Source organism: Notolepis coatsorum (genome assembly GCF_963971535.1).
Source record: "Notolepis coatsorum genome assembly, chromosome: 12".
Taxonomy (NCBI): domain Eukaryota; kingdom Metazoa; phylum Chordata; class Actinopteri; order Aulopiformes; family Paralepididae; genus Notolepis; species Notolepis coatsorum.
The window spans coordinates 95,690,767-95,714,215 of NC_140176.1; the positions used below are offsets into that span (position 1 = coordinate 95,690,767).

At 42.0% G+C, this 23,449-nt stretch overlaps 1 protein-coding gene across 1 annotated transcript in view; it reads right to left on the reverse strand.

The window, feature by feature from the left end:
* Positions 1-23,449, reverse strand: part of chd1 (chromodomain helicase DNA binding protein 1) — an 84,871-nt gene that overhangs the window by 42,277 nt on the left and 19,145 nt on the right. The window contains exons 7-16 of the mRNA XM_084326650.1: positions 22,671-22,896; positions 17,945-18,045; positions 13,370-13,548; positions 9,717-9,841; positions 8,537-8,753; positions 4,650-4,739; positions 3,720-3,910; positions 2,720-2,908; positions 2,095-2,254; positions 419-571 (exon numbers count right to left, since the gene is read on the reverse strand). Of these exons, the coding sequence (XP_084182776.1) occupies positions 419-571; positions 2,095-2,254; positions 2,720-2,908; positions 3,720-3,910; positions 4,650-4,739; positions 8,537-8,753; positions 9,717-9,841; positions 13,370-13,548; positions 17,945-18,045; positions 22,671-22,896 (1,631 nt within the window). The remainder of the gene's footprint in view (positions 1-418; positions 572-2,094; positions 2,255-2,719; positions 2,909-3,719; positions 3,911-4,649; positions 4,740-8,536; positions 8,754-9,716; positions 9,842-13,369; positions 13,549-17,944; positions 18,046-22,670; positions 22,897-23,449) is intronic.

A 23,449-nucleotide genomic window follows, 5' to 3' on the forward strand; every position in this document is an offset into this window, starting at 1 on the left:
ATATCGAGTGATATGATAACATTATCATATCGTTATCGCGATATGCTTTTTTGCCATATCGCCCAGCCCTAATTCAAAGTGTTAATAGGATGTGAAGATTTTAAAGCTCAATATATCAAAACGTGGCACTTTACAGCGAGGTCTATTTGTATTAAAAACAATAGATTGTTTTTCATTTAAATGTCTGGAAGAGCTAAAAAAAGAACAAAAAGAAATGTCAAATGATATTTTCGTTGCCTTTTTTGAGTTGATCTAAATGTTACCGATTGTGTTAAATGGGCATATGATATCATCTCCTATGGATCGCAGGCACCTGAATCGTATCGTATCGTGGCAGACTTTGGGATACCCGTGTTCTACGGTAGCAAGCGTGCTCTCTCTCAAGAGCGTGTGGCGACACACAGTGCCCCCTACTGACCTGGAAGAGGAACTGCCGGCTCCTCAGGTAGTCGGCCAGGATGTCCAGCATCCGGACCATCTGGGAGAAGATGAGGACGCGGTGGCCGTCCTCCTTCAGACGCAGCAGCAGCTTGTCCAGGAGAACCAGCTTGCCGCTGCTGCGGATCAGGTGCTGAGAGAGTGGAAGGGAGCCGTTAGCCAGGCGGAGATCAGAGCAGACGTTGACTAATGAAATTCAAGGACTTTCAAGTACTTTTCCAAACACTTTTTCATTTTAAAAAGGGCATTTAAAAAGGATACAATTCACTTTTAAATGCCGTTTTTATATAAAAAGAAATCGGATGCAATATTTATGGCTTAAAACCAATTTCCGACATTTAGATACACTTTAAATAAATAAAAACTCTTGATTTAGATTTTTTTTTTTATCATGGATGAACAAAACTGATTGATTTGAATTCCAATGACTTTTTAAGCACCTTGTTAAGAAATTTGCCGTTTAAGGAATTCCAGGCCTCGACTTTTTTTGGTAAAAAAATCAAGCACTTTAAGCACTTCAAGGACCTTGTGCCTGTGTCAATATTAAAAACCACGGTCACGAGTTTTTGCCTTAATAATCAGAAACAAATTGTTGGATTGAATCGTTACACCCCTAGTAATATTCATTATGGTGCAAATCTATGAACATCGTAACCGTGCAAGTGAGCCTTAACTTAAGATGCTGTTCATCTTACACCATGCATTCTTACACAACAGACAACAAAGTGGCCCATTTTCCGATGGATTTAAGACCTCAGTAGGGAAACCTGCTATTAGATAGTCACTGGGAGCTATTCAAAGACTAATCTAAAATCGAACATGAGATAATCAAATAAGCGAGCGTGCCGGCTGCCGTCATTGCAAACAGCTAGATATGTAGGAGTCGCAGCAGGCTAACCTTATTTCCAGGAACAAAAGCATGAATTGAGAAAGTTACATCATTGATGCTTGAAAACATCTGAGCTTCCATGTTAATGTATGGTTAATAGCGAATGTGAGATCATCCAACGAGCGAGCTGGCTGCTGTCGTGGCTAACGGTTAACTCCAGCGGTACAGGTGAACGACGTAAAGCATTCATGAACGTTACATCACTTATGCTTGAAATGTGTGAACTTAGTGAAACAACATGGCAAACGTACAAAACGTTGCTACCAGGGAACACCTCCGGTCTCTCTTTCTTCATCTTCTTTTCTGTTCTCCCAGCTGTTAACACTGTTATGCTAACTAGTGGCTAGCTAGCGAGCTGTACCCAGCATGCCATTCAGTGGTGTAACAGTTAATAGGGTCCCCTCTCGATACACTATACAGTGTAGGTGCCGGTAAAAACAAGGGGAAATACATCCGACAGATAAAACGATCGCATAAACTTTTTTTTTTTTTTTACAATTTAATGACTATTTGAATTCTCGAAAATGTATGCCCATCCCTAAACCCCATATCCTTTAATAAGTCACCCAAGAACACGGCCAGTGCAACAACCGTTACTACAACCCCACGCAACTGTGGCCTCTGTGTAAGCTCAACGCGACGGCTAGAAAACCTCAGAGAGAGATGGCACAGAGACACACGCCCTCTTACACACTGACCCCTCGACCCCTGACAAACCTGTAAGGCCTCTTACACCCTGACCCCTCGACCCCTGACCCCACACCGACCTGCAGGGCCTCCGCTCGACTGTAGAACTCGTGGTCCTCCGGGCCCTTGATGAGGTAGCAGTGGTTGCAGCACTTCTTCAGCTCCATCATGATGTTGAGGAAGCCGGACGTGCTGCCCTTGCCTTTAGAGAGAGCCTTGTAGTTCCTCGTCAGGATCCACCTGGGGGGGGGGGGGGGGGGGGGAGAGAGAGAGGCGGGGGGGGGGGAGACAGAGAGAGAGAGGGAAGGAAAATTGGTTTCAATGTGGATACTGTACTGACATCCTAGGAGCTCAGGTCTTATATTGGGACCAGTACAGTACATCCTAGGAGCTCTGGTCTTATATTGGGACCAGTACAGTACATCCTAGGAGCGCGGGTCTTATATTGGGACAAGTACAGTACATCCTAGGAGCGCGGGTCTTATATTGGGACCAGTCAGTACATCCTAGGAGCTCGGGTCTTATATTGGGACCAGTACAGTACATCCTAGGAGCGCGGGTCTTATATTGGGACCAGTCAGTACATCCTAGGAGCTGGGGTCTTACTTGTAGTACTGCTTCTAGGAGCTGGGGTCTTACTTGTAGTACTGCTTCTAGGAGCTGGGGTCTTACTTGTAGTACTGCTTCTAGGAGCTGGGGTCTTACTTGTAGTACTGCTTCTGGATGGCGCTCATCTCCACCCGCAGGATCTGCTCCACCTTGGCGGGCAGCGACTTCTCCACGTCCTTCTTGACCCTGCGCAGGAGGAAGGGCTCCAGCTCCTTGTGGAGGCTGCTGTAGCCAGTGTCCCGGCCCTTCCCGTGGTCCTCCTCGAAGACGTCCCACGAGTGGAACCTGGACGCACAGGTACAACAATTATCGATAATTATCACTTATCGATTTTTTAGCATGTGTAAAAAAATACTTTATACTATAGTAAAATACTAGGTCTTGTGGCATGTTTTAGTTAAAACATCCCCATTTCGTGTAAATTCAGTTGAATTGCAACTCTGCAAATATGCAGTGCACTCCTCCATCACATCCAGAGACCACCGACTGTAAGATGAGAAGGATCACTGTGGTCGTTTTGAATGGGGAAATCTGTAACGCTAAAGAAGATGGCGGCAACGACAAAGAATTGCTGCAAAATAAACATTTTTTTTTAAATAATAATAATAATACAAATCTAAAGTAGGTAATTTTGGTACCTACTATGGAACCTGTTCTAGTGACTGACTGTTCCTTAATTTAAGGTCCCTCTAGTTTGCTTTGAACAGGATAAATCTGCATGTTGCTATGATGCCCCTCTAGCTCATGGAACGAACTCCAACAGACCATAAAGCTTGAGATTCTCCCTTTTGTTGCCGTGTTTAAAACCTTGATCTCCAACCTTTTTTAATCAAGTTGTACATGTTTTAATTGATTGTTATGCTTACTCGTCTTATTGCTATGACTTTATATTCGGTGTGATTTTATATGCTATGTGATTTTATATGCCAATATAACATTTTTATTTAATTTTCTTTTATAAATATCTTGTAAATGAGGGGAAACCTCAGTCGCCTTTCGAGTTTAAATAAAGGTTTGAAATGAAATCGTCTAAGGAGGGAAAGACTTTCCAGTAGAAGCAAATGGACCGCTGTATCCGAGATATGCATGGACTTACTTCTCAGGCATGATGAAGTGCAGCAGCGACCAGAGCTCCTTGAGGGAGTTCTGGAGCGGCGTGCCCGTGATCAGCAACCGGTGGTTGGACTTGAAGTCCATCATGGTCTTGTAGAGGAGCGAGTCGTCGTTCTTCAGCCGGTGGGCCTCGTCCACGCCGATGAAGGCCCAGCTGACGTTGCCCAGGAATGACTAGGAGACAAACACCAGAGTACGTTAGACGAGTCGACAAACACCAGAGTACGTTAGACGAGTCGACAAACACCAGAGTACGTTAGACGAGTCGACAAACACCAGAGTACGTTAGACGAGTCGACAAACACCAGAGTACGTTAGACGAGTCGACAAACACCAGAGTACGTTAGACGAGTCGACAAACACCAGAGTACGTTAGACGAGTCGACAAACACCAGAGTACGTTAGACGAGTCGACAAACACCAGAGTACGTTAGACGAGTCGACAAACACCAGAGTACGTTAGATGAGTCGACAAACATTAGAGTACGTTAGAGTCAAACGTACGTGAACAAAGGTGTACTTCATCCACCATTGACTGGGTTCATACTACTTCACCACCACCAGGGCTGTACCTTAGCTTTTCTTTGCACATAGCACTGGTGATAGTTTTGTAGCACAGGCCAAAAAAACTAGCACGAGTATAAAACGACAAATCTTCATCAGGGTTACGATTATGACACCGCTAGCCAGCTCCTGGTGAGAGGCAGCTCCTTTGACAAACACGAAAATCTTAGCGACACAAAGAAGATATTAGTCTGAAAAACCGACTTTGAACTTCCAACTTTAAAGTGATTGTAAATTGGGATCTTGTGAGATCACACCACGAGATACTAGATTCATACAGATCCCTACAGAACACACAAATATCACGGCATGCTGTTTTACGGTGTGGCTTGAAGGAGCTACTGCTGACCTTGTCTTTGAGGAGGATCTCATAAGTGGTGAGCAGGATGTTCAGCTTCAGCCTCTTGTTCTGCGTGTGCATCCACTCATGGGTCCGGATCTGTACAAAGAAAACGGGACAAATCAAAACCGTGTGTGCTGCACGTCATGTCAAATGAAACCTCTTCATTGAGAAACAGGACATCTAAACGATCAATGCTCCATGGACAAGCGCAGGCAGAGACGGCATGAATAAACCTTCTGTTTATTCCCCCCCCCAATAATAATACAATTCTACTCTGCACTTCCACGGCTTCTCTCATAGTCACTTAGTAGTAGTACAAAACTGTGAAAATGTATCATCTGATGTAATCTTTTATATGCGTGTATGTTAGGGTTGACCTCGACTAGTCGAATAGTCGACTAATCGATCGAAAGGAGCCGTAGTCGACTGCCAACCTCTTAGTCGAATTGCAAAAACAATTATAATAATAATGTTAAGTATATTTATTTATTTTGCATCGTTCTTTCCAAAAGCAAAGAGGCCTAGAAGCGTGACTAAGTCTAATGGCGTGCATACCAGCGAGGCTAAGAAAACGGGCACAGAGGCACTGAAAGAGGATGTCACCCGTCTAATGAACACACTAGACTAGACAAATATCAAGATGTATCCATCAGTGGACCAATTGCATGCTTTCGCAGAGGACAAGAAGCCTTCCGTCAGACATTAAGCACCCCCACAGCCCAAATGGAATGATAAAAAAAAAAATATATATATATATATATATATTTTTTTTTTATGTTTTAGCATTCAGGGGTAGTCTGCAAATTTTGGCCAATCAAAGTCGACTACACAAATCCTTAGTCGGGGACAGGCCTACTTAGTAGTGTAGTAGTAGTACAAAACTGTGAAAATGTGTCATCTGATGTCATTTTTTATAGCCCAAAACAGGAAAATCATATATTATGATATAATATCTAAATGAGTACTTTTAAAACTTTAATAATTGTACATCCACAGGGCTTTTAAAAAGGTGTGGAATAAAATATTGCCCCCCCCCCCCCCCCCACCCACCCCCAAAAGATTATTGATTAATTTATCATTTAGAAAATGTCTGTGGGTTCAAAATGAATGTTGTTGTTGACATGTTAAATGCACCCGATTGGATAAATGACATGCTGGTGTGCTCTAGTGCGACATCTAGTGGCTGTTATCTATAGGAATAAGCACGTAATGTAGTGGGTTGAATCTACACGGTCCTCATTGCTGGCGCGATGGAATAAGAACCATGTAGACTTAAATCACTACATTACACACTTTTGCATTATTATTATTATTATTATTATTATTATTATTATTATTCCATGGAACAGAGTCTGCACAGTGGATGGATACGATGGATCAACCCTGGTCTCAGAGGTGATTGATACGATGGATCAAAATGTATTCTAAAGCCCTGGGTCTCTTCTCTCAAAAGACTACACTCAAGTTAGGTTGCACCAAATCCTCGCGTCAATATGTGCCTTCTTCCGACTCGATGCGCTAAGATTTCTATAAACTCATATTAACACTTAAAATCATTGGTAAACAAACGTAGTGCTGAAAAAACTTTTTTTTTTTTGCCGTTGACAGGGTTAGGGTCTTTACTCTTGGCTACATTTGAAAAATAAACACAACATTAATTAATACGTACTGTATTGATGGATTTATGGCGTGATATCAATCTCGTACCGGTACCGGACCGCTCGGGCTTAAGAGGTTAATGTTCTATGCCTTACCGTTTTCTATTTAGCTGCTATCTATTTTATAAACATTTTATGTCTGCACCATTTTGTTCAAATTTTATGCCAATTTTGTGTTAATTTTAATTTAATTTCTTTTTTACTGCTGTGAAGCACTTTGAGCTGCAATTCTTGGATGAAAGGCGCTATACAAATCAAGTTTATTATTATTATAAATATATTATTACGCTGAAAAGCACGTGCATATCCGTTTGTGGAGTGAAGTTGTGGAATAATTTACCTGAATACATCAAACTGAGTAAACATATGGCACAATTTAAAAAGCAGCTTAAAAAATACACATTAGAGAAATATAGAAATGAGTAATGAGGAAAGTTATGTTATATTGTGTTATGTAGTGCTGTACTGTATTCACTGCCGTCAAGCGATTAAATTTTTTTTCTTTTCGTACTATAAGTAAAAGTATATTCTATATTGTATTATACTAAATTATGTTATATCTAGTCAAATTAATGGAAGAACAAATGTAAATGTAAGGGGGTAGGGATCAATAAGCTTAGCTTCCCTCTACTCCTTTTTGGACATGTCTGCTAACTAAATACATTGTTCTTGACTTTTTGTTTATAAATATATTTAAAAAAAAAATTGTTATGATTGTTCTGTTTGACGGAGCTAGATACCGTGATTTGTTTGGAGGAATATGGAGAATACATGTTCAAAAATAAACTTTCATTAACACTTTGGTCGCCAGGCTTATATTCTTAATATACCGTAATTCCTCTAATAGTGACCCGGGCTTGTATTTGCTTAAACTGTAGCGGGTACCAGGCTTTTATTAAGAGGAGGCATGTATAAGAGAGAGGCCTATATTTCTAATTTTCAAACGGATCATAATGAATAAATCAACATTTTGTGTCAGTTTGAACCCAGTAAAATGTACTGGGTTCATTTATTGAAACCAAGTACTGTATGAAATAGTAAACAGTGCAATTACAGGTGGTCACTGGTCATTTCAACGTTTTCAAAGTGAAATCAAGTAACTTTACCGTAGCAGCTCAGTATGCAGCTCAGTATATTAGTAACCCGGCTTGTATTAGGAGGTCGGCTTATAATTGCTTAGCTCAAGAGCGCACCCGGCCATTAATAGAGACCCGGTTTGTAATTGAATACCGGTTACTATTAGAGGAATTACGGTACCATCCTCCGCCAGCTCTATTTGTCTATGGAGAAGTTCCCCTTCTTTGCAGGGCTATAACTTTTTAAATTGTATTGCTAAATTGACATTACTATGGCCCATTCAACATCAAGTATCTATTGTTCAGGGTGTAGCAACGTTATACTTTTTCATTCACATATTCATACTAAAATACGGTCTAAAGTATAAGTATGTTTTTATCGTTTTCTGCAGCTTTCTCCAGAACGTGATTTATAGCCCCAAATGCATTATATTGATGATCAAATACAGTTTGATAGGAATCTGCGCGAGATAAAAAATTTCAAATGGACGTGCTTCTAGAAGTTACTACTGATCATCTGATGTTGACCGGATTGGGGGGGGGGGGTCGTTTATAATTCCGTGGCCAACGTTAGATGATTCATCTAGTGTGGGTGATATGATCATTAGAGCAGTTAGTATCGAACACGTTAAAAAATAACGCTGAATCTTACCGTAGCTTCCTCATAGCGTTGGGCGATGAGCGTGGAACAGAAATATTCCTATTATGGGATGTAGAAATATGCGATCCATTTCCAGGTTGTATAATAGTATATACGTCCAAATCATGTTGTTTATCGAGTTATTGGTAACGGATTGCTATCCGTTGTGTCTAGCTCGAGTCCTGGGACTATTAGCGAGTGATCGGACCGAATTGGAATGAGCACCAGCTTCCATTTCCTGTTTCCGCTCTGGGCGATCCACCGATCGGCCACCAGATGGCGCTCTTGAACCGTTGGAGTTGAGAGGGGATCAACAGTAGATCTCAAGTCTCCGGGGGAGAAATATGATTTCGATCACAGATTTTTGAAATATTGATATCAAAGACGTGGTACGGCGTCTTTGGCAGAATGAGCATGGCGGGGAATGACGTGGTACGGCGTTTTTGGCGACCATAGTGTTAATTCATTCATTATTATCTTATCATGTTAAATTCATAGTGCGTGGAGGTCTCCAGGTACCATGTTCCTGCTGCTGATGTCCCCCAGGTAGACCACAATGTTCATCAGCGGGGCCCAGAGCTGGACCTCCCTCTGCCAGGAGGTGAGCGTGGACAGGGGCACCACCAGCAGGAAGGGCCCGTACAGCTGGTGGTCGTGGAACAGGTAGTTCAGGAAGCTGATGGTCTGGATGGTCTTCCCCAGGCCCATCTCATCTGCTAGGATACAGCTGTTACCTCTGGAGACGTGGGGGGGGGGGGGGTAGAGAGAGATGAGATGAGAGAGAGATGAGAGGGTGAGAGAGAGAGGAGAGAGAGGGATGAGAGAGATAAGAGATTAGAGAGAGAGGGTGAGAGAGATGAGAGGGTGAGAGAGATGAGAGAGCGGGATGAGAGAGAGAGAGATGAGAGAGAGATAAGAGATTAGAGAGAGAGGGTGAGAGAGAGATGAGGGTGAGAGAGATTAGAGAGAGAGAGAGGGTGAGAGAGATGAGAGATAAGATATTAGAGAGGAGAGGGTGAGAGAGAGAGAGAGAGAGTGATAGAGGGATGAGAGATATAAGAGATGAGAGAGAGATAAGAGTAGAAAGAGAAGAGGGTGAGAAGTAGATAAGAGAGTGTAGTAGAGTGATAAGAAAGAGAGAGTTAAGAGTTAGGGGGCGACAGTCATTTAAATAGACTGTTAAATAGGTTCGTTTACATTTGCTAATTTATAAACATTGGCATAAAACAGGCTTTTATTTTGAGCTAAAATTCCCCGCTCCCCTCCAAATGAACAATGCAATGTCTTCCAGAAAATATGTGAATAATATACCCATAATTTGGATTGGTAAAAAAAAATTGCGTTTGGCATCTTCGCTCCACCAGCCCTTTATGACAACAAATAGGCAGAATGACTGATACAAGCAGTGGATGGTGTGACTCATTAGCAGACGTACTTGCACCAGGAGTGGGCAGAATGACTGATACAAGCAGTGGATGATGTGACTCATTAGCAGACGTACTTGCACCAGGAGTGGGCAGAATGACTGATACAAGCAGTGGATGATGTGACTCATTAGCAGACGTACTTGCACCAGGAGTGGGCAGAATGACTGATACAAGCAGTGGATGATGTGACTCATTAGCAGACGTACTTGCACCAGGAGTGGGCAGAATGACTGATACAAGCAGTGGATGATGTGACTCATTAGCAGACGTACTTGCACCAGGAGTGGGCCATCCAGTTCAGACTGTCCAGCTGGTAGTCCCGGAGCTCCAGGCCCTCTCCTCCGATGTAGGTCGGCTGCTTCTTCATGGGCTGAAACCTGGGTCTCTGCTTCAGCACCTGAGGAGGAGAACGACGGGGTGTCAGGCTCAGTAGCAGGGAATCTAGAGTCATTTCACCAATGATTCTGGTAGGGCTGTGACCCCGACTAGTCGAGTAGTCGACTCATCGATCAAAAGGAGGAGTAGTCGACTGCCAACCTCTTAGTCAAATGCAAAAAAATAATATTGATATATTTTTTTTGGTTCATTCTTTCCAAAAGCAAAGAGGCCTAGAAGCGTGGCTAACGCTAATGGCGCGCATACCAGTGAGGCTAACTGCCTAAGAAAACGGGCACAGAGGCACTGAAAGAGGATTTCACCTGTCTAATGAACACACTAGACTAGACAAATATCAAGATGTATCCATCAGTGGACCAATCGCATGATTTTGCAGAGGACAAGAAGCCTTCAGTCGACTCCTTCAGACAATAAGCACCCCCACAGCCCAAATGGAATGATACATATTTTATATATATTTATAGTTACATTTTTTATTTGTAAAACATTTTTGCACTAGAGGGTAGTGTATCGGCACATTTTGGCCAATCATTCTAGTTACATCACCAGCCAAGTGTTCTCATGTTAGAGGCGTATGATCATAAAACCATATTACAGGAGAGCGACAGGGGCTCAGGAGGTCGTCTGGTAATCGCGAGGTTCCCGGTTCGATTCCCACTCCTCCCGGGCAGTGTGTCGAAGTGTCCTTGAGCAAGACACTTAACCCATAGCTGTCAACATTGGGATGTGAAAAAACTGGATATTTCACCCCGCCCCGCCCCCTCCCAATGTAGTCTCCTCCCCCTCGTATGTATAAATATATATATATATATATATATATATATATATATATATATATATATATATATATATATATATATAGTCTGCACTGCACAGCCGTGGAATCGCGAGGCCATAGATTTAGAATACGGTAGATAGAAAGGGCACATTGTGGTGTATCATAATTAATTTGGATTTTTATAACGTTGACACAAATTAAAGTATATTTACACTAAGTTCTCTTTTACCTCTTATTTAATTCATTCATTAATTTAATTGTAGGCACTGTTTATATTGTACATAGTCCTGTGTGTTGTATATTGTGTCCTATGTTACTTTTGTGTTTATGGTCTCTTTCTATATACACAGTAGGAAGGGGGGCACGTAATTGAATTTTTCTGTATGTCTTGCACAAATTGGAAAATGACAAAGTTGACTTTGACTTTTAACATGTGTCTATAGTGTCTGTGTCAGACAGTTAAAAACGGATACTGCTGTAATATAAAGTGAAATTCTACCATGCCTCAATGTATCAACTTTAAACATACACTAAATGTTAATGTTAGAAATGTTGATTTCCATTATTTCCACCATGTGCAACATTTCCTAAGAACAGCAATGTCCATTCTATCAACTCCAAATCTGTGCTATGAGGTCAATTCTCCCGGTGCATGCAGAAGTAGAATTGCTGTCTTGTTTTGGATGAATGAGTAGAAATGAAAAACGGAAATCTTCTTTTATTAAAGTAGTTTTGACATGTGATATAGATAAAGATATTGTTTCATTGTGTATTGATTAACTTTACATTTGCTCTTCATTCATATTACAAAAGTTATACTGGTACGTCTAATACAGCAATGGATTATGGGTATATGCAACGTTAAATCAGTGTGAATGTAAGACTGACTTTACATTAAACTACTGACAATAATATAGTATAAAGTAGGGTATTAGTTGGACTAAAGAATGGTGTTGTCTCACCCTACTCGCATGTTGAGGGAGAGCACCATACATTATACACTGAGAAACCACGGCCGAGAGTGAGCTCTCCGGGAACAACCCCACTTTGCCGGTAGGAGGGTAGGACAGGGAAGTCAAGATAGGGTCCACGGGTTTGGAGAAGGGCATGTTGCAGAAAGGGTGTGGCCTTCGTTGCAGGGGTAGTTAATACTGTGGCAGAGATTGAGGGTAGAAATGATAGAGTAAAGATGATTGTTAGGATAGCGGTTCAACATTTGGGAATGGAAGGTCTGAAATGGGACGAGGTGGCTTGGGAATTAGATAGGGGGGCTGTGAGTGACCAAGGAGTCCAGAGTCAGCCAGCAGGGGGCAAGGAGTGTCTCGCAGAGGGGGGCTCAGTCAGGAAGTAGCAGCATTAGCTGCACTCCATGAAGGTGAGAGGAATTGGATATTGTAGGAGGTAAAGGATACCAGAAGATGGCGGTAAATGCCCTAACAAGTGGCCGGCCGCCGTTAAACCTCAAAAAGAAGAAGAGAAGAAGAAGAAGCTTCTCTGCCTTTCTCATGTTTGAGAAATGTCGGGGTGTATGATAGGGTTTGAGGGAAAGGGTCAGAGGTGGAAGTTAGATAGAAAGTTGAATTATACGTGATTCAGAGAGTGGGGTATATAGTATAATGTAGATGGAGGTTGACAGGGATGGGGACCAGTGTGGCTGTAGGAAGTTGTTTTGTAGGTTAGGTAGTTAGAGTAGGGGTTAGAGAGGGGGGACTGGAAGACTGGCCCGATCCCCGGGTCGGTAGGTGGCGGTCCGCCGTAAAACTCCAAAAAGAAGAAGAAGAAGAAGAAGCTTCTCTGCCTTTTGTAGCAGAGCCGTTTTGTAGGTAGGTAGTTGTAGAATGTAATACATTTCGCGCTAAACCACTCCTTTATCCGGTCGCTGTTCTTCTTCTTCATGGTGGCAACCGTCTTCCGGTCTGACTTCCTGTGCTAACGTTCTAATCTACACTGCTGCCACCTGTCGTCACGGAGGGGAAATGCAGCCATTTTGTACAAATTAAATAAAAAATTTTAAACTGGAAAAATACGGGAACGGGATGGCGGCGGGGAGGAAGGTTGAAATACGTGACAATCCCGGGAAAAGCAGGATGGTTGACAGCTATGACTTAACCCCCTCACTACTCCCGATGAGCAGGTCGGCACCTTCCACGGTTGCCTCCGCCGTCGGTGTGTGAATGTGTGAGTGAACGGGTAAAACTGCGCAAATGTTCATTTGTAACTATGAAAATGCACTCGAATGCAGGTTTTGAAAAATATTTATCTAAATCTTTCAAGGGGGGGGGGGGCAGTTTTTCTTGGAACTGTACATAGCCATCTTTGTTATTTAAAATGTATATAGTATAATATCTACACCCTGACACAGAACTGTATATAGTAATCTTTATTTTAGTCATCTTATTTTATCTGCACTGCACACTTTTAGAACTGTATATAGTCATCTTATTTTATTCTATGCTACATTTATTGTATTTGTATCTTATTTTATCTGCACTGCACACTTTTAGAACTGTATATAGTCATCTTTATTTTAGTAATCTTATTTTATTCTATGCTACATTTATTGTATTTTAAATTTTTTTATCTTATTTATTATCAAGAATCTTATTAAGATAGAAGCTGCTATGGTCGAGGGACCACAATAAATAGAATGTCACTGTTCTTGCTGTAAAGTACAGTGAAATAAGTGACAATAATAAAGGAACCTGAATGTGAACCCCAGGCAGGAGCAGAGCAGAGGAGGGGAGCAGCTACCTTGCAGTCTCTGGAGGGGATGCTCTTGGACTGGTTCCTGCTCATGTAGTCGTCGATGCACCGCTGGAACTTCCTGCTCAGCAGGGCGCCGTCCTCCCAGCTGCACTCCGAGTAGGGCAGGCCCTGCCACTTGCACAGGTAGTCCGGGAACCCTGCCGCCGACTTCTGGTTCGAATGCCCTGCGAGGAGGAAAGGAACGCGGGTCACATATATGCGCGTGTTTTTTTCCCATACTATTCACATTGTCAGTTGACTTGATACAGTTTAATTTGGTTGCTGTACTGTAACTAGGGTATTAATTAACAAAGTACATTTATTTTTTTAAGAATCTAAATTAACCCTTTCACTGCCACACGACAGCCGGTTAACCCTTTCACTGTGACAATACAGAAGGTTAGCCCTTTACTATCACGGAGCTATCACCGGTTCCTATTAGAACCGTTTCTCGGTGCCCAACCCTATATACGTGTGTCCGAGGCCCAGCGGTTCGTCGTGGCACAAGTCTCCCTCAAGATTATAATAATTAACCCTTTCACCGACACACTACAGAAGAGTAACCCTTTACAGTGTGATGGTAAAGGGTTAACCATTTGTCGTGCAGCAGTGAAAGGGTTAACCCGTTTGGTAGTGTGGCAGTGAAAGGGTTAACCCGTTTGGTAGTGTGGCAGTGAAAGCGTTAAGGTGATTACAGAAAGTACAGAATGCAAAGCTTTCGAACAACGTGTCGTACATTGAAATCGGAATATATTTGAAGAAGATATAGATTATTTGAACCTGGTTTGAACCTCAAGTCTCAGAGCAGAGAAAAACTGAAAAGTGTGGCTGCATATTTAAGGCCTTGGCAAGCAGGTACTACAGTCACGGTGAACAAATGCGTCCACATTTTTATAGGATTCTATCACATTTTCATAACAATAGCGAATATAACTTACCCTGCGCCGTTTTCATTGAGGTTTCTTACAAATTAACGATGTTTTATTTGTCCTTTATATGCGGATAACATTCTAATCTTAAATTGTACCATTATGTTCCCGTTTAGACAACAAACATAATGCTAATGATGCACTTTTGCTAAGATAATTAGGTGACCATTCTCGATCACTGTACTCAGGTCCCATTAATAGTTTAACGCTGTTCAGATCGCGTCAAAGAATAGACGCGTCCCAGTGACCTGTGCTAAAGGTCTTGGGAATTGGATTCATGTTGTAGTTTTCACATTTTCACCTTTTAATTTTAAACCAATGCTGCCATCTACTGACAACAGAAAGTGTTGTGTATAGTCTACTTGAAAGGCTACCCCCGCACTTCCGTAAACACCGTCGCCCAAAACACATTCTAGAGATTCCCACTTTTTACTGGTACATAGGTTCATATCTAATAGTCTTTAGATGACTAAATATAGATGAATACTCATGAAATTTGATATATATATATTCTAAAATAAGTATAATTTCACTTCATCTACCTGTCGACATGAAATTCCCAAACACTGACGGTAAAAAAAAGCCTGGATGTCGCGCAAAATGGGGCGTGGCCGAATTTGGTCCCAGACAATAAGAGTGACTGAGATTGGTCTACGTTCCGTTAGGTGTCACAAACTGACTGGTTTTTTTAACAAAGGTTTTTACTATTTAGAGATATTATAACTGTTAATAGTTACAGTAAATACCGTATTTCCTCTAATATTGGACGGGTCTTGTATTTACCTCAGCTGCAAAGAGCACCAGGCCTTTATTAGAGAGAGGCTTATATGTGACTCGGCGTTACCAAACCCGACTTGGTGCGGTGAGATGGCCGGGGGCAGCTCCTTGAACTTGCGAGGCCCGGGAGAGTGCTTAAGATTGGGCACACCGGGACGAGTGGAGGGCCTGGAGCTCAACACTTAGCCTGATTTCCATTTAGGGGGCCAGAAAATGCTGCGAACCGGGCTCTGGGTGGGTCCCCGGACGTCCCGGGGCTCTCAAGTCAAGTCAAGAGTTTTAATTGTCACGGCATACAAGTATACAATGAAATGCGGGTGGTCTTGCCCGCAACGATGTGCAATACAGTGGTACAACATATAATAGAATCCAATAAAAAAACAACATTGTGCAATAAACGGGTAACAGGTAACATGGTGTGACATCTCGGTATCTGTACATAGTTATTTACAGAGCATATAGGACATGCTAGGTAGCTTTGGTAGTGCAATACACTGTTCCTGTTATTCTAATTTAAAGTGGCCTTTCCTTTTGGCCATAAGTGTGCGTGTGTACTTGACTTGACTTGAGAGCTCACCTATGATTCTCTCTACAAACTGATACTGTAGGTGTCTGAGAGCTCACCTATGATTCTCTAACTGATACTGTAGGTGTCTGAGAGCTCACCTATGATTCTCTAACTGATACTGTAGGTGTCTGAGAGCTCACCTATGATTCTCTAACTGATACTGTAGGTGTCTGAGAGCTCACCTATGATTCTCTAACTGATACTGTAGGTGTCTGAGAGCTCACCTATGATTCTCTCTACAAACTGATACTGTAGGTGTCTGAGAGCTCACCTATGATTCTCTAACTGATACTGTAGGTGTCTCAGAGCTCACCTATGATTCTCTAACTGATACTGTAGGTGTCTGAGGGGCCTTTCTCACTCACGTTTGGGGATCGAATCACTGCTCCCGGGAACGCTGGGGAGTGTTCTCACTCACCCCTTTTGCGATGCGAAACGGCGCTGATTCGTTTTACCTCCCGCTGAACGGGATCAGTTGGATTAGGTGGTCTCGGAATCGGGCCGTGCGGGTGCGGGGGACGTGACACACACAACGTCGTTACTGTCATGCTTGCTTGAATTTTGGGCAGATAACACCACACACAGCAACAACTGGAGAATACCCACAAAAACTATATTTATGGGCAATTTGAGAGTTCAGACCTCAACCAAAAACAAGTGGATGAAAACATGAAGTTATTGTTATAAGGACCCCAGTCCAAGCTACAACAGTCTGCATTCCCTTAACAATTGTTTGTATTGAGCCGTATTGTACCCATATGCAATATGTTAAATAAAGTTTACATCCATTCATTCTGCTAGCATTACCGATTCGGCGATTGCATAAGCAGCTGGCTAACGTTAGCTATCAGACCCTGTTAGCTCAGAGCTCCTCTTTCAATCTTAACAAGCATTAAACAAATGGCCCAGCCATCTATTCACCGTTGTTTAATACACACAGTGTTGTCTCTAATGTTATCTAGCTACTGATGGCTCCCGATATCATCAGTTTGGTGCTGGCTAACTAGCGTGAGCTAACGTTAGCTTCTAGCCACAATGCTATACTGTTATAATGGCATCTTCCATTCACGTTAGCATGCAGCTAACAATGTAGCTAACAAAAGTCACCGATCTTTTTTGAGACTAAACTATCCGCTCTTGGTGGTCACTTGTGTTGATGTTAGTTTTGTTTCATCAACAAATGACAGGCAGAACACACAGTGAATGTATCCGTTTTGTTTATTGCACGTTCTTTGCTGAAAAGAAAGTCCTACAGGCTATACTAGACTAGGCTAAGCTAACTAGCGTTAACCGTTAGCTTAGCGTTAGCCCTGGGAAACGCTCAAAAGCGAACTCTACAACACCATCCATTCGTGATAAAATGGGGTGGGTTATATTGACAAGGCTTGACAACAGAGGTTCAAATATAACTTCATATTTATTGCTTATTTATTCATTTTATATCAGCATTCAGTCTCCAGCGCCATGTTAACACTTCCTGTGTTTACATTTTCGAACGTGACATCACCTACGGCAAGCGTAAACGCTCAAAAGGCAAACCGTAAACAGAACCCGGAACGAAACAAGACTGCAGTGTGTACGCAAACTAGAGGGGGGAGAGGGGGGGGAGTTCGCATCAGATCTCGGAACGGGCCAGAACGGAACGAAATAGAAACAAATAGGGTGAGTGAGAAAGGGCCCTGAGAGCTCACCTATGATTCTCTAACTGATACTGTAGGTGTTAGAGAGAGCTCACCTATGATTCTCTAACTGATACTGTAGGTGTTAGAGAGAGCTCACCTATGATTCTCTAACTGATACTGTAGGTGTTAGAGAGAGCTCACCTATGATTCTCTAACTGATACTGTAGGTGTTAGAGAGAGCTCACCTATGATTCTCTAACTGATACTGTAGGTGTTAGAGAGAGCTCACCTATGATTCTCTAACTGATACTGTAGGTGTTAGAGAGAGCTCACCTATGATTCTCTAACTGATACTGTAGGTGTTAGAGAGAGCTCACCTATGATTCTCTAACTGATACTGTAGGTGTTAGAGAGAGCTCACCTATGATTCTCTAACTGATACTGTAGGTGTTAGAGAGAGCTCACCTATGATTCTCTAACTGATACTGTAGGTGTTAGAGAGAGCTCACCTATGATTCTCTAACTGATACTGTAGGTGTTAGAGAGAGCTCACCTATGATTCTCTAACTGATACTGTAGGTGTTAGAGAGAGCTCACCTATGATTCTCTAACTGATACTGTAGGTGTTAGAGAGAGCTCACCTATGATTCTCTAACTGATACTGTAGGTGTTAGAGAGAGCTCACCTATGATTCTCTCTACAAACTGATACTGTAGGTGGAGGTCGTCCATCAGTTCCTCTTGACAGTTGAAGTATTCCACATCCTCTGGTGATGCCGCCTTCAGCCTATGGAGTAAACAATTATTATATACATTATAATAATATATTATTATATATGAAATATCATAATAAAGAACAACAACCACACATTCCTTGCAAATCCTATCCGTGTCAAATGAAACTTCTCAAAAAGCTACCAATACAGAGGGGCGGCTGGGTGGCGCAGCGGACTAAGCACTCGTCACCAACGCGAGAGACACTGGTATCGAATCCGGCTGTCAGCGTTGCCTCCGGCTTGGCCGGCCGTCATACTGGCTCAATTGGCAGAGTCAGCGGGAGGGAAGCCGGTGGAGTGGTATTCTGGTCGTTGTAAACAGCGACTCCTACAGGTCGGTCAGGGCGCCTGCACAGCGAGGGAGGGAGATGGCGAGGGTAGTGTGACCTCCCACACGTTACACCTCGCCAATGAGAGTCCGCGTTGGCAGGTGAAAAGATGCTGCTGGCTGTCTTCTATGTCTCGGAGGAAGCATCTGATAGACTTCAGGGCTCCCTAGACCGACCAGTGGGGGGCACATGCGAGCAACAACCAGGAAGGGGAGGGGGGAATTGGCATAACAACTAAATTGGGATGGGAGAAAAACACAGAAAAACAGGAGGCGAAAAAGTAGATGTAAAAAAAAGCTACCAATACATAAAAGATGCAGAGACCTTTAATCGGCTTTGACAAATCTGGTTTTCTACAACATTTCAAGTCATAAAATAACAAAGAACTAAACAATAGAAACTCACAAAACTACTATTAGATACTGTAGAGCCATATGAAATCCGTTTTATTATTTTCCAAATTCCGTTTTTATATTTGAGAATTCTGTATTTTGCTTTTTATGCTCATTTTACCATCAGAAATAGTGTCTAATAAGTTGGAATGAATAAATGTCAACAATTGAATAAGATATAACAGTCCATTTAATGTTTTTAAGTGCTGCAACTCAGAAATACAGTTCAATTTTACACAATATTTTTCAAATAATATTGTGACAAAATTAAAATACACATTTCTGTAAACAATAGATAATCATACAGCTAGCTACTGCTGACATTATCACAATGACAATGTCAGTAGCCTAGCTATATCTATTATATTGTGATGAAATATAGTAATGCATAATTTAGGCACCTTTAGTTTATTTCGTTTATAAAGGACAGTGTATAATGACACTCGTTTGCATTAAACAAATGGATGGGTGCACTAGATTTAGCTAGAAGCTATCATTTCCAATAGTCCTATGTCCTAACGTTACATAGCTATTTAATCACAATAGTGTTGCACGTGTTTTTGCGGGTCCAGTCCACGGAACGTGGACAGAATTTGCAAAACACCTTATCGCCGGAGGCATAAAAGTCATTTGGATACTGTTCTGCTCTGAATTTAGGGCTTATTGACGACGTTAACATCAAAGCAGCCAGACGCTTGAGCACTGCTGCTTGTTGTGTGTAACCCGCTGTAGCGTCCCCGGTCATGTTTGCTTTGCACCAAACGTTCCACCCAAAAACGGAATTTCAGTTGAGATTATGCCAAATTCTGCAATATTCCACGTTTTGCATTTTTATTGGTGAATTCCGCGATTCCGTCCGCGATTCCGTGAACGCGGATTTCATATGGCTCTAAATAGATAGTCACTGGGAACTAGGGGTGTAAATATTACACCAAACGATTCAATGCATCATGAAATCTCTTCATTTGACCACGATTCGATTTGATCAGATTAATTTTCGATCAGTTAATTAATTCCCCCATTTTGAATACACAAATGTGGCTGGGGGAACTGATTCACTCAGCATGAATGGACTATAGGTCAATAATAGGGGTGTAAATATTTGACCCCACAACGATTCGATTACGATTCTTCAGGCAACGATTCAATATTAACTTGACCACGATTAGATCTTAGGATCGATGCATTGTTACACCCCTACTGGGAACCATTCCATTACTAATCGACCTCCCCCCACACCCACGTTAACATCATGTCATGTGATTTTCTTTTTAACTTCATAGCGAACGTGACATAAATCAAACAAGCACACTAGCTGGCTGCAGTCATGTCGCGTTGTTTCCAGGAACAAAAGCATTCATTCTTGAAAAGCATTCATGAAAGTTACATCACTGATGCTTGAAATGTGTGAACTTAGTGAAACAACATGGCAAACGTACAAAACGTTGCTACCATGTAACAACTACGGCCTCTTTCTTTTCTGTTCTCCCAGTTGTTAACACATTGGTCGCCATAAACGAGTTACGCCGTTTTTGGCCGCCATGCGTTGTCCAACCGGAAGTTGTGATCGGTGCGTTGAGGAAATTGCTCCGGCAGTAATATCTTGTTACGTGGGTCCAGACAAACACTGGCGTGCATATGGATCGCTTCCATAACGCAATAATCGATATGATTTGGGCGTTTATTGCGCCATACAAACCAGAAATGGATCTAGGCGATCTGCGTCAAATAATTGGGATCTTTTTCTTCTAGTCTCATCGGCGAAGGGTAAGAGGACAGTAACGTTATTTTCAGCCCGATTGTGCGTTTCTTTGTTTGCAAACAGTCTGATCAATATATCAACCCATACTACATAAAGCCGTTACTGACGATAAAGGAATTATAGACGAATTATAGACGACCCCCCCCCCCCCCCCCTTTCCTCCACGCATGATGAAGCATAATGTATACCGATCATATACATTTGAATTTTTTAATATAGCGTGTATAGGAAAGAAACAGCAATCGATAATCTATATGCGTTTGGGCCTATAACTAGCATTTTTGGAATTACAGCAGAAAAGCGTATAAACATACTTATATTCTCGACGGTATTAACACAACAATGTATGAATGAAAAATATAACGTTCCCACATCCGGAACGATAGATAATCGATGTTGAATGGGCCATAGTAATGTCAATATAGCAATACAATTTTAAAAGTTATAGCCCTGCAAAGAAGGTAAACAGGGGAGGAAATTAGGCCACTTTACTCGCCAAATGCGAGTATTTTTTACATTTGGCGAGTAATTCATGAAGAGCACTCGCCAGTCTGGCGAGTACTAGTAATTACAAAACAAAACAAAAAAATCATTCTGCAATCTGCTGATTCGCTCACTGGCACAAGCCGAACTCTGACTCCCCCCTTGATTCCTCCCATTTGCGCCTCATAATAATCCAACCATAACCAATGAACATCATCGTTGTACAGATGCGCTCTAAGCTCCTCCAATGAACACTAATTTTCTAGAAGATGCCGCCCATCTAGGGGAAGTGGACAGATCACTGCGCGCGGACCTACAGACTCCTGCCACCGGCTTGACAACGTAGACAAACTTAGACAAAAACACATCAGTGGATGAAAATAATTGCATGTAGAGTCGTCGCTTTCGGATATCAGTGCGGTCGGACATGGGGGCGAACAACAGCATGCGACGCGTCTCCTTCGAGTCGGATGAGAATGACAAGTCAACCAGCATTAGCCGGCTAGCTACCTAGCATGTAACAAGCTACCATAACGCGCGTTCAACATAGTGGACGACTATACTGAGCGGCTTTGCTTAAATGCAGCCGAGTGACATTTTATTATTACCGGGTTTCCCCCCATATCACCACTCGCCCATATGCCCTTCACAACGGTGATGTTGTCATACTTGGCATTCAGAATACACCTGCTGAACCCCTAGCGTTGTCGATTCGGTTCCAATGTATTGTCATCTTACAGCACAAGTACAGTACAACCAGAATACATTTGGCATACAACCAGAGTGCAAATGTAACAAGTCAAGTTGTTTTATTTAGCTATTACATTACAGTGAAATGCTTGGTTCTTTCACTGCCCAACTCAGTCCAACCTAGACCAGCCCAACCCAGTCCAACCTAGTCCAGCCCAGCATCTTTCCCTGCCCAGTTCAGCCCAACCCAGTCCAGAATAGTTCCCTCTTTCATGTTAATATGTGATATCCTAATATTTTGAAGAGTAGAGACAGTGTGATTAATACATGTTGTATGATAATATTGTGAAGAGTAGAGACTGTTATTAATGTTTTATGCTAATAAATATTTTAAAGAGTAGAGACACGGTGTGATTTTTACTATGATTGAAAATCAATTTAGACGAAGACATACAAAGAAGTAATTATCACAATTAGCGATTTTTTTGGCTGGTAAAAAATCAGTTTGTCTGGTAAAAAAAATCAGATACTCGCCAGTTGGCTGGTAAGCCAAAAAGTTAGTTTCCTCCCCTGAAGGTAAACATCTCCATAGAGTTACAGTGCTGGCAGACTGGCTATATTGATGGATATAACCCATGGCGGACAATGTGTTAACAGACTGTTATGCTAACTGGCTAGCTAGCGAGCTGTACCCAGCATGCAGTTCAGCGGTGTAACAGTTGTAGGGTCCCCTCTAGGTGCCAGTAAAAACAGGGGGGAAATATTTTTTTGGAGACTAAACGATATTCGCATAAACGAAATAATTTATTTTGTATAATTTAACGACTATTCTAATAACCGAAAACCTATGCCCATCGCTAACCCAGACCAGCATGATGTCCCCCGCACTCAAAATCAGACCCCCCCCCCCATAGCATTACTGGAACATGTCATTCCAGGACAATCACCAACAACAGGTCTTTCCCCCCAGAGATCCTCACCACTTCTTCTTCTCGCCCTCCTTCTTCTTGAAGTTGTCCAGCTTCTTCATGCCCCTGACGTTCTGCAGCTTGAGGCTGTCCTCCGTCTCCCAGGTGTTGTGGATGTGGGACCAGTTCTTCCACTTGATCAGGTACTGCGTCTCGCCCACCTCCTTCTGGGGGTTGAAGGTGCCGTTGGGGTCGCCGTCGGCCTCCACCGCGTACACCGTGGTGGTGCCTCCCGTCGCTGTGGGGGACACGCGGTGAAGATGAGAGCAACGCCCGCTTTCTCCTCCCAACTAGCAACTTCATTTTGAGGTATACTGTATAATACGCTCCTAACAGTGGCCCCAAAATACACCTTTGCTAGGGGTGTACCGATACTGATGCACACTGAGATCTGATACAAGAACCACGCGCAGCAGACAAGACACAGAGCTGCGCGACAGAACAACGGTAGATCTCAAAGAGCTACGTTCACACTGACTCAATTATCATGTATTGCTCAGGTCAGATTTCTCTCTCATGTGGCTGTTCACATTATTATTATAAATTATTATTTTGTTCACATTATTATTATAAATTATTATTTTGTTCACATTATTATTATAATTATTATTATTTTGTTCACATTATTATTATTATTATTATTTAGTTCACATTATTATAATTATTATTATTTTGTTCACATTATTATTATTATTATTTTGTTCACATTATTATTATTTAGTTCACATTATTATTATAATTATTATTATTTTGTTCACATTATTATTATTATTATTATTATTATTTTGTTC